This window comes from Carex rostrata, chromosome 3 (assembly GCF_964058835.1).
Source record: "Carex rostrata chromosome 3, lpCarRost1.2, whole genome shotgun sequence".
Classification (NCBI taxonomy): domain Eukaryota; kingdom Viridiplantae; phylum Streptophyta; class Magnoliopsida; order Poales; family Cyperaceae; genus Carex; species Carex rostrata.
The window spans coordinates 9,645,388-9,661,647 of NC_135920.1; the positions used below are offsets into that span (position 1 = coordinate 9,645,388).

The 16,260-nt window shown below is 35.8% G+C and overlaps 1 protein-coding gene across 3 annotated transcripts; it reads left to right on the plus strand.

Moving 5' to 3' along the window:
• Nucleotides 1-604: 604 nt before the first annotated feature.
• Nucleotides 605-3,197, plus strand: LOC144551355 (beta-carotene hydroxylase 2, chloroplastic-like). 3 transcript variants are annotated; one of them, XM_078299302.1, is made up of 6 exons: nt 615-1,244; nt 1,358-1,417; nt 1,649-1,855; nt 2,238-2,363; nt 2,618-2,674; nt 2,878-3,197. In XM_078299302.1, exons 1-6 carry the CDS (start codon nt 819-821, stop codon nt 2,965-2,967), a joined length of 966 nt encoding a protein of 321 aa, XP_078155428.1. In that variant the 5' UTR covers nt 615-818; the 3' UTR covers nt 2,968-3,197. The 3 variants fall into 3 exon arrangements, with proteins under 3 accessions (XP_078155430.1, XP_078155429.1, XP_078155428.1); XM_078299304.1 differs by lacking the exon at nt 2,238-2,363 and having other exon boundaries at nt 605-1,244; XM_078299303.1 differs by lacking the exon at nt 1,358-1,417 and having other exon boundaries at nt 610-1,244.
• Nucleotides 3,198-16,260: the final 13,063 nt, after the last annotated feature.

The following is a 16,260-nucleotide window of genomic DNA, read 5'->3' on the forward strand; positions in this document are numbered from 1 at the left end:
TAGTTCGGCTCGCTCGGACAAGCCACGAGTCAGTCTTGAGCAATAGTTTTAGTTCGGAACCTAAAATTCAAACTCGCTCGCTCAGCTTGATACACCAACAAAATCGAATACAAGTGTGACCTAGATCACTCTTTAACAGCTCGTTGGGTGGAACAGTCGGACCTAAAAATATCAAGCAGTAAAAGATTTTATAGCTAGAATATATCAGGCGAACTATTGGCTCTTTATTACCCCTTCTCAGCAATCAGAATATCAAACAGCTCACGTGATAGGTGTTGAGAGTCGGTGAGAGTGTGAGACCATGAAATATGTCAATTGAAGCACATTGACTCATAAAATCAATTGATAATAATAATTAACGAGCACCATTATACGTCTGCTCTGCTGAATGACCCAAAATAATTAATAGTCAATGAAATTCAAAGTATGGCCCACGTCATGAAACCATTAAGTCTTGATTTTCTCTTGACAGTGAAGTATTAAAAAAAAGTATTAAAAAGCTTTGTTTTTCACTAAACTAAAACGAGGGTCACAATTCAATTGACACCTAGCCCGAGGAGTCGCTCTTTAAAAACCCCCCACACACACACACCCACACCAGACGAGACCAGAAGAGACCTCCCCTATCTGTGCGTTTTACTCTCTCTCTCTCTCAAACCTCCTCCAAGCTCCAATCAGCTGTTTCCATTCGCCTCGCGGTGCCTCTTTCCGAGGCCGAAACATTGTACCTAGTTTCCCTCATTTTTTTAACCTTCCAAGATTGGTGTTGCCCAAAAAGCCAAAAATCTGAAAAGCACAGCTAAAGAAACACGAAATCCATGTCGCTCGCCGTAACTACCAGCATCAGAACAAACACTTTTCGCGCCGCCGTTTCACGCCGTCCGGTCACATCCGACCTCATTTCTGGTGGCCGACTGCTTCTCTTCGCGCCGCTATCTATTCGCGCGCAACCACTGCGGCATACGCGGTGCCGAGATACGCCCATCTGCTTTGTCTTGGAGAAGGAGAGAACGGGTGAATATGCAAATGAAGACTCCGTTTCTGTGGATATCGATGAACAATTGAGCACGAATACTGTTGCATCGAAGATGGAGGAACTAGAGGTGGGGAAGGAGATTGCTCAAAGAATCGCCAGGAAGAAATCGGAGAGAAAAACTTACCTGATTGCGGCTGTGATGTCCACCTTGGGTATCACTTCAATGGCTGTTTTGGCCGTCTACTATCGCTTTGCTTGGCAAATGGAGGTCCGTACTCTATTCCTCACCTTTTTCTTTATTTCAATTTCTTGATATGAGATCATTTGATATACCAATTTTAATGTGTTTTTTTTTTGTAACTTATTTGGTGTGATAAACAGGGAGGAGAGGTGCCGATGACTGAAATGTTTGGTACCTTTGCTCTTTCTGTAGGCGCAGCGGTAAGCATGACTAAAAAGATTCTCTCTCTCTGTGTTTTTCTTTTTAATTTTAATTTCCAAAATAAGTCGACTCCTAGTCACTACACATTAGTTGAGATTGGTCCACTTTTAACGGATGAGTTTATTGGCCAATGAAAATATTCTATTAACTTAATGTAACCAAAAAAAAAATCTTAGTTTGTTCACACTGTCAGTTAGGATTAGTCTGAATTTTGCTTTGCTTCGTCTCAGGTGGGAATGGAGTTTTGGGCGAGATGGGCGCACAAAGCACTGTGGCACGCCTCTCTGTGGCACATGCACGAATCGCACCACCGACCTAGAGATGGCCCGTTCGAGCTTAACGATATCTTTGCGATTATAAACGCCGTCCCTGCCATCGCTCTCATGTCTTACGGCTTCCTCCACCGTGGCCTTGTTCCCGGTCTCTGTTTTGGAGCAGTACGTTTCTCCAATTCTCCTCTAACATTTGACTGTTGATTCTAAAAATAATAATAATGTAAATGAAGGAGAAGATGTGAGTTTTGACTGCTGAGTAAAGGGCTATTTGTTCTCTGTTTTTTAAAAATATCACTTCAACCTCGTTGACAGATTCACCTCACCTCTATGTTAACGTACTTTATTTAATACGGTGCTTATTAATTTTGATAGCAATATAGCATGGGAGTGCGACATGAAACCATGCTTTGTTTTTTAATACCAATAATCAAATAGCAGCAAGCAAGCAAGGGATGTAGGGAACAATCCACTTGTTAAGATAGACGTGAAAGATGGGATAATGATGGATTTAATAATCTGATGTCCACGTGTCGGTTTTTTACAGGGCCTAGGGATTACTCTGTTTGGTATCGCATACATGTTCGTCCACGACGGGCTGGTCCACCGGCGATTCCCGGTGGGTCCCGTGGAGAACGTGCCCTACTTCCGGAGAGTCGCCGCTGCCCACCAGGTTTGTTGCCTGTTTCCAAACCGCCTCGGTATCTCTTATTCATGAGTGTACTTTTGGCTCTCAGGTTTCTTATAGAACATATTCTATGGTATAACATGTGCTGAGTCACCTACCTGGCAATGGATTGAATGTTTGAATGATAGCTGGCGGACCTGCCACAAGATTATGTCTATAGAAAATCTGTGTATAATTAAATTTATATATTGGTTAAGTTTTGTATTTGACGGAGAAATTAATGATGTGCGTGGTTGCAGATACACCACACGGACAAGTTCGCTGGGGTGCCATACGGGCTGTTTCTGGGACCAAAGGTAAGTGGTTCATAATTAAACTTTGTTCCTTTTTACAATTCAGGCAGACCATCGAGGACAAATTGGAATTGTCTTTTACTTGGCTCTTAATTTGTGTGGTGCTTTCTTCAATGAAGATGGGTCTTTTGACCTTTTTAATCAAAAAATTTGTGTGGTGCTTGACTTGTTGTTTGTTTCCTTTGTTTTCTTAATAATAATTTTAGGAACTGGAGGAGGTGGGTGGGGTTGAAGAACTGGAAAAGGAGATTAGCAGAAGGATTAAGAGGAGAGAGGCTCGCAATTCTAGTGACTGAAAGATGAGAATCTTCTTGAAATTTCTTCTTTTGGGATTTATATGGAGATTGGTTGGCGTGTTAGGATTTGTCAATTGGCAAATGAGGGATACACGTATCCGAACTTATGGTGACAAAAATATGACTGGCTCGTGGAATGGGTTTATAGAGTTGGGGGGTTGGGGTCAATTTTGTTAATACTTTTTATTTGAGAAATTCTTTCACTTGATAGTAAAAAGAAGAATCTTTTACCTTTCTTCTCTTTATCGTATTTGGTTAGAATAGAAAAAAAAAAAAAGTTGGTAGCTTGTGTAACTTGAGGGAGAGGAGGCGTCCAACGTCTATCAGATCACTTTTGTGTTCAATGAGTTCTCTCAATGTTGGATTTGTTTTAGGATTCGCGTCCGCAATTTTGTGTCTGCTTTAAAATCCGTACACACGAATCTTAAAGCAGATCTAAGGGTGAGATAACCCATCGAACACAAAAGTGATCTGATGGCCATCGGACAGCCTCCTCTTCCGTAACTTGATGGGACTCTATTATTTGCCTTGACCATCGAATCTTGTCAACATACGTATCTAATTGTGCATACTAATTGAAACAACTAATATCGGACCTGACCACAAACATTCTAACCCATAGTCTCAAGTCTAACTTGATGGACCTTAGTCCGATTGATACTTAATTTTCCCGGACTTGAATTGGGCATTAGATAATCACTACAGTTGGCATCAGATACTATTGCGACTATAATTTGACATTATTTCATTAGGGAAACCAACTTTTAATGAAGTAAACGATACATTGGAGCATTTTCTCCTGAAATTTAACGAATTAGAGACTTGAGTTGAATGCGGATCTAGGGATGAAGCACGATCTATTATATAATCTATATGTATTACATTATGAATCACAATGCCAATCTAAAGAAAACTGATGAAATAAAAAAAAATGTAATGTCTTTATCCTTTTGTAAAGAAATGACATGATGAAAAAATTAACATTATATGCATGGGAAGATGTTATTACGATGTCATTATGGATATAACATTGTGAATGTTCAACAATTTCATATTGAAACATCGAACATAACATAAACTAAGACTTCAATCCTATCACTCCAATTTATAGAAAGATCATCATCATCCTTGTCTTGGTTGTTTTCAGACATTGGACCTGAGGGCCATCCACTCCAATAGGCATTTGAGTGGCAACAACATCCTCCGGTAGGTCCCTCTCATCTCTGACATGGCAATGAGTAGGGACACTGCTTCCTTTTTCTCTGTCAAGAGCTGATCTGGGAGATCCTTGACAGCAGAGGGTAATATAAGAGAACTTAAATAAAGAGTTATCTTTATTTGTCTGGCACCAAAAAGAAGTTAAAGACAGTATTCTCATTCCTAAGGTTTTAATGGAGACTGATTCGATTCCATTAAAACATACCTTATTTCTTTATAACCATACAGTCTAAAGTATTTACCTCTAATTAACACAAGTAATAATCTATCTTTGAGAGGAATAACAACATCTAGAAGCTACAACTCCTCAACAGTTTGAAAATGAAAAGGAAAGTTGTTGAAATTGGCAATCTATTGACATATTAGTTGTATGTAAGAACAATGAATAAATAAGTGATCAACATTTTCTGGATGTGAACAAAAGACACATGAATTGTCACTCTGCCAACCTTTATTAGATAGACTGTCTTTGGTAAGAATTTTGTTTTGTCTTATAAGTCAAAGAAAAATCTTGATCTTAAGAGGAAGCTTTGACTGCCAAATAGTTAGATACTTTTTATGATAATACTTCCATATTGAAGCCATTGATAAAATGAGCTTACAGAAAAAAGGTTGTTATTGGACCATCTCCAAACTAGCTTATCCACCAAAATATCATCAAGTGTGAAATGTGAAAAGGATATTTTCAATTGCATCCATTCTGACAAGTAAACGTCAGTAAGTTGCCTCTTAAAATCCAAATGCATATAAGATTTAGAAAAAGCAAAAGCAACAAAAATAAATCTGTTTTGCACAATAGACAACAAATTATGGTATTGATGTTGCAATGAGAATTCAAAACACCACCTATCCAACTAAAAGGTAGTGGTAACACCATTGCCAATTTGTTTATTAAATCCATATCCTACAATAGAATGATCTTTGAGAATTCCTCTTCACAATGGAGAGCAAATTCCAGGGGAAATTCTAGACCCATATTTACAGACAATAATGTCTTTTCATTTTTCTTGAACAATATTGTCCAAAAATCTCATTCACCATTTGACCAGTAAAGTTTTATTTATAAGTTTCAGATCCAACACTCTCAGACCTCTTTGATCTTTGCTAGTACAGACAACATCCCAACTTCTTATGTTCAATGCACTTCTAGCACTCCGTGCGGCAAATACTGACGAACTGTCGGCACATTTAATGTTAATAACAAAGCAAACAATGTAAATGACAAAAACACTCAACTGCACATCAAGTTTGCCTTCAGTAAATCCATCCGTGAAATGGCTCTCTTTGAATAGCTAGTAAAATAAAAATCAAAGCGAATAATAAAAATAATAAATAAAGAAATCAATATATCGGCTCTTTATTTTTAGTATTTTCTAGTTAAAAGTTTCATTGACATTTGTTGAAATTTTAATTTTCCGACAAATAAAATTCTACATTTGAAAAGTGTTCCTAGTATATGGAAAATTGGTAGAATCACGCCATCAAATAGTAACTTTGAATGAGAGGGTATATTAATGTCATTGCCTTAATCGTTGTTGCGTATCGTGGTTATCTTTCTAATATACATAACAAAACATTATAGATCACATATAAAAAATAATTTGTTCAGAATATATGAATGAAGCTAAATGACTTTGAAACATTTAGATAAATAATCTCTTCCCTGTTTCATCAACAACTTCTCCCAATTCAGACTCCAACCAAATGTGTGAGATGCAAAGAAGTACACACTGCATATTAAAAAAATTTCTAAGTGGTTAGCATGCACATTGCTCATGCGACACGTAAATCAATTTTTTTAAGCCATATAGGTCAAAAACAAAACAGGGCTCTATAAGAGATTGCAGAAAGAAAACTATGAAGACTGACGGGAGACAGTAATTAAATAAATAAACATAAAGCCATGCCCATGGGGTCATTGCTCACGTTATCTCCCATTGCAATTGCCAGGTGTCTCGGATCATTAAATACCTGATCTTGTTGCCAGTATTAATTCCGACCTTTTGTTATCTCTGTTCTAAATTAACTAACACGATTGGTGAGGTCCCGCCCCATCAGCAATTTTTGTTTAACTACTATATAGGTAATCTGACTAAACGGATCGATATATTTTGAATAGTTCGAATTAATACCAAATATCCAGGAAGAATAGTAGGATACTTCTTTGCTAGAGTATGTGGCATGTGGGCCATACGGCTTGCTCTAATTACAAGCTGATTCTGATTTCTGGATTTGTGTGTAGGTTAGCAGATACACGTAGAAACAGCATGTATCCTGTACATTCAAACTGGCAGTACCGAGGCAGTGAATGTGGAGAATTTTTTGTTCATAGAAAATATTATAAAATAATATATAGAATATAGAAAGAGTAATTTTATTTTTCGATGCATAGATGGATTAGTAGAGCTTTTATCGATCTCAAGTTTGAATTAATACAAATCTACCTAGCTAATTTTTTTTTTTTTTTAATAAGCTTGTTTGGAATTTTATGTGGCTATTAAGGTAAGGAATTTGAAGTCTTAAAGTTTGTCCGATTCATGAAGGATCTAAGGCAATCGGACAAAAAAAATATGGAAGCGTCTAATTGTTCACAGTCTTTTGTTCACCATTTGTTTACAGCTTTAACTTGCGCGAATACTGTAAAATTACTTCTACATGCTGTATAATTATACAATATATCACATAAAATATATCAGTTAATCACAAAACATCCAACAACTATTTGAAGTGGTCCCATGATAGTTAGAAAAAGATTGCAACTTGCACAACAGGACAAAATAAATGTACTTTCAAACTGGACTTTCGGAAATTATAGTTATAGGAAGTTATTGGTAGTTAGAGTTAGTTATTAGCGGTTATTAGCGGTTATTGGCAGTTAGAGTTAATTATTAGCGTCCGCATTGGGTTGAATCTTGTATACTGTAAAATTGAATCTTGTATACTGTAAAATTGAATCTTGTATACAGTAAAATTTTCAATTGAATCTTGTATACTGTAAAATTGAATCTTCTACACAGTAAAATTTATAATTGAATCTTGTATACTGCAAAATTGAATCAGCAGAATTGTAAAATTGAATCTTGTATATAGTAGAATTTTCAATTAAATCTTGTTCGGATGAGTAAGAAGCCTCTCTATCATCTCTTTTCTCCAAATTTTCACAAGATGAATACTGTAAAATTAACAAATCAATACTCCAGTAAAATTTACAATTGAATCTTGTATATTGTAAAATTGAATCAACAGAACTGTAAAATTGAATCTTGTATACAGTAGAATTTTCAATTGAATCTTGTTCAGATGAGTAAGAAGCCTCTCTATCATCTCTTTCCTCCAGATTTTCACAAGATGAATACTGTAAAATTACAAGATAAATACTATAAAATCTCTTTCCTCCAGATTTCCACAAGATGAATACTGTAAAATGACAAGATGAATACTGTAAAATGACAAGATGAATACTGTAAAATTAACAGATTAATACTCCATATCGCCTCTCTATCATCTATTTTCTCCAGATTTTTACAAGATGAATACTGTAAAATTAACGGGGCAATACAGTAAAATTAACAAATCAATACTCCATATCGCCTCTCTATCATCTCTTTCCTCCAGATTTTATTGGAAATGCTAGATCTGTTACTGCATACAACGAAAATAACAAATTCAACAGAAATAACTTACTAGATTTGAATTTTGCCGTGCTCTTCAACAAAAACAACTTCTATTCGATCGCGCTCCACGATTGAAGGTTCCATTAAGCTAAATACAAAAAAACAACAATTACGATTTCGTTGCCGTCGCGGCCGATCCAGATTTGTTACGTTACGAAATTTTTACAATTAAATTCAAATGAATTAAAAGCAAGAATCGAAAATCGTGCTAACAAAATAGGAGTTTAAAACCTTAATTAAGGTTCATCTAAGTAAGTAAGTTAAGTGTGAATCGAAACCGCGTTGAAATTTTGAGATTTTTAAACTTTATAGGCTGAGTGCGGATGGGATTGACCCGCACTACAGGTGGGTGCGTCCTCACTCATGAATTTCTGTGTTGACCTGAACTTTCCTGAAATCGGCTAAGTGCTGAGTGCGGATGGGTTGACCCGCACTGCGGGTGGAATGCATCCGCATTAGGCTCGGACTTTTTCTGAACTCTTGCCTAAGTCCCGAGTGCGGATGAGTGACCCGCACTGCGGATGAGTGCGTCCACACTCAGGGATTTTTCTGTGTTAATTTCATTTTCTGAAATCTGTCTAAGTCCCGAGTACAGATGGGTTGACCCACACTGCGGATGAAACGATCCGCACTGAGATATTTTTCTGTGTTTTTAAACCGACTAAGTGCTGAGTGCGGCTGAAGCCACCCGCACTGCGGATGGGTGCGTCCGCACTCAGGGTGATTTAACCCTAAAACTCAAATCTGATTTCTCTCTCTCTCCCACTTCATTTCCTTTCCGCATTTTTAAGTGAAACTTCACCCGAGGGAGAGAAAAAGAGCGAGAGAGTTTCCCGGTCCTCTCAAACCCCCGATTGTTGCGAGAAATCGAAACTGGAACCGAGTAAGCGCCCGTGAATCTCTCCCAACTCCCTGATTCGGTATTCTTTTCTCTCTTTTCTCTCTTTTTCTCTTTCTAAACCTCGAATTTTCTCGATTTCTTAGATTCTCGTTTTAAACTCGAGATTTGTGTTCAAATTGCTCGAGGATTAGTTCCTCCACACTCCTTACTGGTTTATTTGTCAATCTTTTTCCCGATTTCTTCCGATTTGTGGATTTTGATTTCTAGGGTTTTGTGCCAAAATTGAAATTGGGCATAATCGTGAATTAATTTGCTTAACCCAACCAATTAGACTTGTAATCGGTAGGGTTGCCTCCTGATCTTGAATTTCTAGAACGATTAACGGTTAATTGGAGGTTTTGACCAAATTATGGTTTAACCAAACGGTAAACTAAATTGTTACGAGAACCAAATTGGTGAACTAGTAAGTGAATGGTTACCCAATTGAGAGCTTGTATGGTCCCGAGGACCTAGATGAGATTGTGTGAGGTTTTAGAGGATTTTGGTAAGAAATAATGAACTGAACGAATTGATACCAAAAGCATAGGAATTGATTAAAGAAGGTATAAGCCCTAGAAGTAACTCGAGTAAACCTCTCGATCGTGAACCAATGTTAAACCTAGTATACGTGTAATATAGGTGTAGGCTCGGTCGAACAAGACGTTGCGAGGCATTTCGAGACGCCTGAACCATAATTTAAGCGGTACGCTCGTCATAATCAGGTGCGAGATAATTGGACTTGTTTGATACTTTATTTTCAGGAATTAAACTGTGTATTTGTTTGTCACGTTGAATATCATTGATTGCATCATTGAATTGTGTAAAGCATTTGCATAGCCCAATCAAATTAAACTCGAATTTATATGACTTGAGTGATTTGCATGCTGGTATGGTTGTTGATTGTGTCGATCTATTTGTAGGATTTCATGTGTATGCCTATGTTGTGAGAATTTAAAATTTTTCCTATCACCACTTGGCTCAATACACAAAGGACGTTATTTATATGACAATAGCAAACAAGAAACTTCTTAATAGTTTCATTAAGCACCTAATGTGTACTAAATAAAAATAAATAAATTTATTCATTTCTTATACAAGAGGAGATAATAATTTATACCTAAAGAGATTGTCAAATCTCTTGCTAGAGGGAAGTCGATTTCTCTTCTAGATCTCTTGGAACCGCCGTTCTCTTGAAAGCACCTCTTGGTTCACCTTGAACCTAAACAACGAACTACCACACCTCTTAGATAGATGGATGTGGAGTTCAAGGCTTAGATACAACCACCTCTTGATCTTTAAGTCAACAAACTATTTGATTTCTTGGTGGCTAAACCTAACAAGAGAAGATGAGAGAGCAAGCTTCTCAACTTTCGGTCAAGGAGAAAGGAAAAACGCTGCTCAAAGGGGCTGATTTTGGCAAGGGTTATAGGCAGAAAATTAGCATGTTTTTCTCCCAAATGAGCCCCCTTAAATAGGCAAGGGTTAGGACAACCCTTTGTGTAAGGTTTGAATCAATTACACAAATGCCACTAGCCTTGTTTAGCCATCTCATGCTCTCTTTAATCTCATCTTATGGTTGGTTCAATAAATTAATTTATGAATAAATAATATTATTCATATTATTCTATTATACAATATTTATATTATTCTTATAATGTATTCAAACATTATACCAAATAATATTTGCATAACTTCATAAATTTATTTATGGTCTAAGCATGTCATATTATGACATTTTATTTTAGCATTTCATCACATGTATTTTATCTTATACATCATTATGAAATGTAAAATACTTGTTGTTTCTCTTCAGTTGGTGTGACCATATAGAGGATCTATGTTATCTTGGCAATAATATACAACTTTATATTATTGACTATAAGAGGTTCTATCATTACATTATAGTTATCCAAACGGCATAGTAATCATTTACTCAATCCACTAATTTTGTGTCTATCCTTGTCACATGATATTATGAATAATATGCAAAATAGGATCGTGTCATTTTTGCATTATATTCGTTTTCTTGGTCTCTCAAGTGAATTATAATTATAACTACATCATTTATATTGCATGCGATATAATTCCACTTTACCAAGGGGCCCAGTAATATCATAACTCAAATTGAGGGACAATGATAATATTAACATATAGATTTCTCCCGCACAAGTTGTACACAACGAACTGCTATTTTATTCCTATCATAAGATAGTATTTAAATAGCAATCACATTATATGATTCTCATGTGAAAAACATACACATCTCATATCTAAGATTCTAAAGACACAATGGAAACATTAATGACACAAAACACAATCCATATAATGTTCCATTCATTTAGGTCATGTTCAATATATAAAATATACATTTTATATATTCATGTAATTAAATGATAATCCTTTATCAACATCTATAGAACTTCAATGTATTTTAATCTACATGACAATCTTCCTCGGTAATTAATGTTCCTCCTTAATTACCACGATTGTGAACTTATTTAGTGATTAAATGTTTCTCATCTTAGGAGTTCTATGATTCAAGACCAAGAGCATCTTCTTGAATACTTTCAAAGATATAACATATAAATCTCAAGGAACAAGAATAATAATATTCGTAATAAAATCATGAACAACACATAAATTATTATTAAAAGATAACTTTCAAAACACACATCCTTCAGTCTCCCACTTGTTTTTTAAAGTTTCTCATATACATAATAAATGCATAAACTCTAAAACTAGAAGTCATTTTTAGTTTTCAAGCCAATCTCCATGATCTTGTAGATCTATGGACTCGAAATGAATTTCGTTTTTGGCTTATGGTAAGGGCTTAGTGAAGGGATCAGCTGTGTTGCTATTGGTGTCAACCCATAACAATGAAATTTTGCCTTCTTCTATCATCTGGGTCTGTTATAAAACTAGCATCAGTGTAGCCTTTTACAATGAGCTCTCTTTGACCACCATAGACAAGAAACTTATTCTTGGTCCTTTTCAGGTACCTAAGAATATTCTTGACCGTAGTCCAATGATCAGGACCAGGTGAAGCTTGATGACTACTTGTCATGCTCAGAGCATACGCGACATCGGGTCTTGTGCTAGTCATAGCATACATGATGGAACCTATGGCTGAAGCATAGGGAACATTCTTCATGTATTCAATGTCTTCGTGTGCTGTTGCACACTGTGACTTGCTAAGTTGCACAGACATACTCATTGGTATATTTCCTTTCTTAGACTTTTTCATATGGAACATTTCCAAGATTTTGTCAATATACATATTTTGACTTAGACCAATGAGCCTACGAGACCTATCTCTATATATCTTAATCCCTAAGATATATTGAGCCTCGCCCATGTCCTTCATTGAAAAGATTGTTTTCAATGAGTTCTTTGTTTGCTCCATCAAAGATTTTTTATTCCCCATTAGCAATATGTCATCGACATATAAGACCAAGAACATGATATGGCTCCCACTAACCTTCTTGTATACACAAGGTTCTTCCTTACTTTGAATGAATTCGAGAGTTTTTACCTCTTCATCAAAGTGCTTGTTCCAACTCCTTGATGTTTGCTTCAAGCCATAAATGGCTCTCTGAAGCTTGCACACTTTGCCACTATTTTTCAGATCTTCAAAACCTTGAGGTTGTACCATGTACACATCCTCATCCAATTTTCCATTTAGGAAAGCTGTTTTGACATCCAATTGCCATATTTCATAATCATGAAATGCGGCAATAGCTAGCATAATCCGAATTGATTTAAACATAGCAACTGGCGAAAAGGTTTCATCATAGTCAGTCCCTTGGATTTGACTAAAACCTTTTGCTACAAGTCTTGCCTTGTAGGTTGTCATGTTACCATTCATGTCCATCTTCCTCTTGAAAACCCATTTGTTTTGAATGGCTTTCTTTCCTCCAGGAAGATCTACCAAGTCCCATACTTGGTTGTCATACATGGATTGTATTTCGGATCCCATGGCTTCCTGCCATGCTTTGGAGTCTTTTCTTTCCATTGCTTCTTCATAGGTCAAGGGATCTTCGGTATCCATTACCAAGATTTCATGAAGACCCATGTAAAATTCGGGTCTTCTTCTTTCCCTTGTTGACCTTCTAAGCTCTCTGTGTTCTTGTGACTCATCTTGGGCTTCCTGAAATTTATCCACAATTTCTTGCGGAATAGATTCGAGCTCAACTCGAGTTGAACGAACACTTGGTGCTGAAGTCTGAGTCTCTTCAACAATTTCTTTTGAAGCTTGACTCCATGCACTCCCACTGATTAAAGGAGCTTCGTGTGGTATTTCATGATCATCTTGAATGTCATCATTCATCTCATGACCACCCACTGCTTTTGATTCTTTCGAGAAACTCCTTCTCTAAGAATGTTGCACCCTTCTCAACGAATATAATATTCGTTGACTTGTGCCAAAAGCTATACCCTTTTGTTTCTCTTGGGTATCCAATGAAGAAGCACTTATCCGCTTTGGGCTCAAGTTTTGTTGACATCATACGCTTGACGTATGCCTCACAACCCCAAACTTTGAGAAAATATATGTTGGGTGGTTTGCCCATCCACAACTTATGTGGAGTTTTGTCGACAGATTTTGATGGAACAATATTTAGTGTATGAGCCGCAGTTTGGAGTGCATGACCCCAAAAATATAAAGGTAGTTCCGTTTGACACATCATTGAATGAACCATATCAAGCAATGTTCGATTTCTCCTCTCAGAGACACCATTCCATTGTGGTGTCCCGGTTGGAGTGAGTTGTGGTATGATACCATACTCTTTCAAGTATGTGTTAAACTCATTACTCAAGTATTCACCACCACGATCAATTCGTAGGGCTTTAATTCTCTTGTCAAGTTGGTGCTCTACTTCATTCTTGTATTCTTTGAATTTCTCAAAAGATTCACTCCTGTGCTTCATAAGATACACATAACCATATCGACTATAGTCATCTATGAAGGTAATGAAGTACCTATAACCATCTCTCGCACTCTTACTCATTGGACCACATACTTTTGTTGTATTATTTATTGTCCAGACTGTGTACTCTGATTTTATATTAGAAACTTGTTTCTATTGCTTGTTGTTGTGTTTGAACTGTGTAATTGCCTTGTAAGCATACACGGCGTTGTATGCTTACGGCGGGGGACTGTTACGACCCGTGGCCGTGGGGTTTGACAAGATTATTCTTCCGATCTGATCTGATCATCTCTTTCTTATCCACTCTCATTGCCGTTGCGGTCGTCGGTAGAGAGGTGAGAGAGAGGAGAGATGAGAGGCGAGAGGCAGCCAAATGAACAATTACGACGAAATAGGAGAAGAAGGGAGAGATGAGATCCGATCATCCTTTTTTGATTCATCCTGTGGTAACGAGTTTGATCGGAGAGCGAAAGATAGGAGAAGATGGGAAAGCTAATTTTGGAGAAAAATATTTCTGTCGTGATTTTATAATTTGTCGAATTGGATAAGAAAAATAGATTTCCGTTAAAAGACAGTTAGACGGGAACGGATAAGGTTGTGAACAAATGGTGGACAAAATCGAGTAGAATAAACCTTTTCTCAAAAAATATTACTTTTAGATCGAAAATATATTTACTGGTTTAAAGTTTAGATCGGAGAAATATCTACCAGTCTTTCTAGGCATAAGTAATTGAAGGTACTTTTTTTCTTTCCCTACAAGGCGCTAGCTAGGTCTGTGACGTCTGTCTGAATGCTTCAAAATAACTTTAGTCCCACAACTGAAAAGGAAAATAAATATGGTTAATATATAAGCCTTTCCGAACCGCAGCCAACGTAGTGAGATAGCGGAATATAATGGGTCAGAAGAAGCGTTCCAGATACAAGCGGATATTCGGTAAAATCTGAAATCCGGATTCAGCCGTATTCGGTAAAATCTGAAATCCGAGTTGTTTCTCTTATCAAAGAATTATCCGGATTCAGCCGCATTCGATAAAATCAGAACTCGGATGAAACCCGGATACGGATACGGAGCAGATGATCCGACTTTGTTTTCACCCCTATGCTTTGCTTATCGAAGGTACTCTTTTTTTTTTTGTTATGCATTCTAAAATATTGTCGAAAAACTAAAAGATGAAAGTTAAATCGAAGGTACTCTTTTTTTTTGTTTTGCATTCTAAAATATTGTCGAAAAACTAAAAGATGAAAGTTAAAATATAGGGTAAATTTCGCTGTAGGTCACTAAACTTTGTTATTTGTCACGAATTGGTCACTCAAATTTGATTTGTCCCTTTTGAGTCACTCAACTTTGTTATTTGTTCCAATTAAGTCCCTCTATACTTTTCCATCCAAAATTTTAACGGAATATTCTTATTCCGTCCAAAAAATTAACGGAATATACTCATGCCATCCAAAATATTAACGGAATGAGCATATTCCATCCAAAATACTAACGGAATTAGCATATTCCGTTAAAATTTTGGATGAAAAAATATAGAGGGACTTGATTGGAACAAATAACAAAGTTGAGTGACTCAAAAGAAACAAATCAAACTTGAGTGACCAATTCGTGACAAATAACAAAGTTTAGTGACCTACAGCGAAATTTACCATAAAATATAAGATTAGAGGCTTGATCCCTATCTTATTTTCAAAAATAAAAAACTAAAAGATGAAAGTTCAAATATCTTTATTTTTTGTGCCTCCATAATTCCTCTTTTTTTTAAACGTTAATAACTTAAAATTTTAAACATAAATATTAAAAAAACTATTTGATTTGATCTATATCATTTTCTCTACACACATATAAAATATTTCAACATTTCGACTTTGTTTTGGTCGATATTAAGAGTTTATTAAATATATTAATATGGATAAATTCTGGACATTAATTTTTTAACTTATTGATTGATATTTAAACTAAATTGAAATGTAATAAAATTTTGGGAGATTTTCATACATACCCCTCAGAAACTTCAAAATTACATATTCCCTCCTCTAAAGTTGAAAATTTCATATTTATCATTTGGAACTTCAAAAACTCACAATTTACACATTTTAATTTTTTTTCTGTTGAAACTCATTTAAAATTTTTTAACTACCCATTTACCCTTCATTAAAAAATAAATATGTAGTATGTTTTTCAAAAATGGAATTTTTCGAATTGGTCGGTTTTTGAGGGAAAATGACTCATTTATCTACTTCTGACGCTTACGCAATGACATTTAGGTATATGCTTATGTAAGCGTCAAAAGTAGAGAATTGAGCCATTTTCTCTCGGAAACCGGCTAATTAGAAGAATGACATTTTTCGAAAACATACTATTAGTTTTTATTTTTTAATGAAGGATAAAACATGTAATTCATAAATTTAAAATGAATTTCAATAGAAAAAAATGATAAAATGTATAAATTTGCCGGTTCTTGAAATTTAGAAGGGTAAATATGATATTAAGAATTTCAGAGCGGGAAATACGTAATTTCGATGTTTTTGAGGTACATGAAATTCTTCATAAATTTTCTTTTTAAATGTAGAGAAAATAATATAGATCACATCTATT

What these genes read in the sequence shown, in the direction of transcription:
- LOC144551355 (XM_078299302.1), top strand. Translation starts at nt 819, where the DNA reads ATGTCGCTCGCCGTAACTACCAGCATCAGAACAAACACTTTTCGCGCC. An exon ending in CTCTTTCTGTAGGCGCAGCG is followed by an intron (nt 1,418 to 1,648) that starts GTAAGCATGACT and finishes GCTTCGTCTCAG; the next exon opens with GTGGGAATGGAGTTTTGGGC. An exon ending in CCGGTCTCTGTTTTGGAGCA is followed by an intron (nt 1,856 to 2,237) that starts GTACGTTTCTCC and finishes GGTTTTTTACAG; the next exon opens with GGCCTAGGGATTACTCTGTT.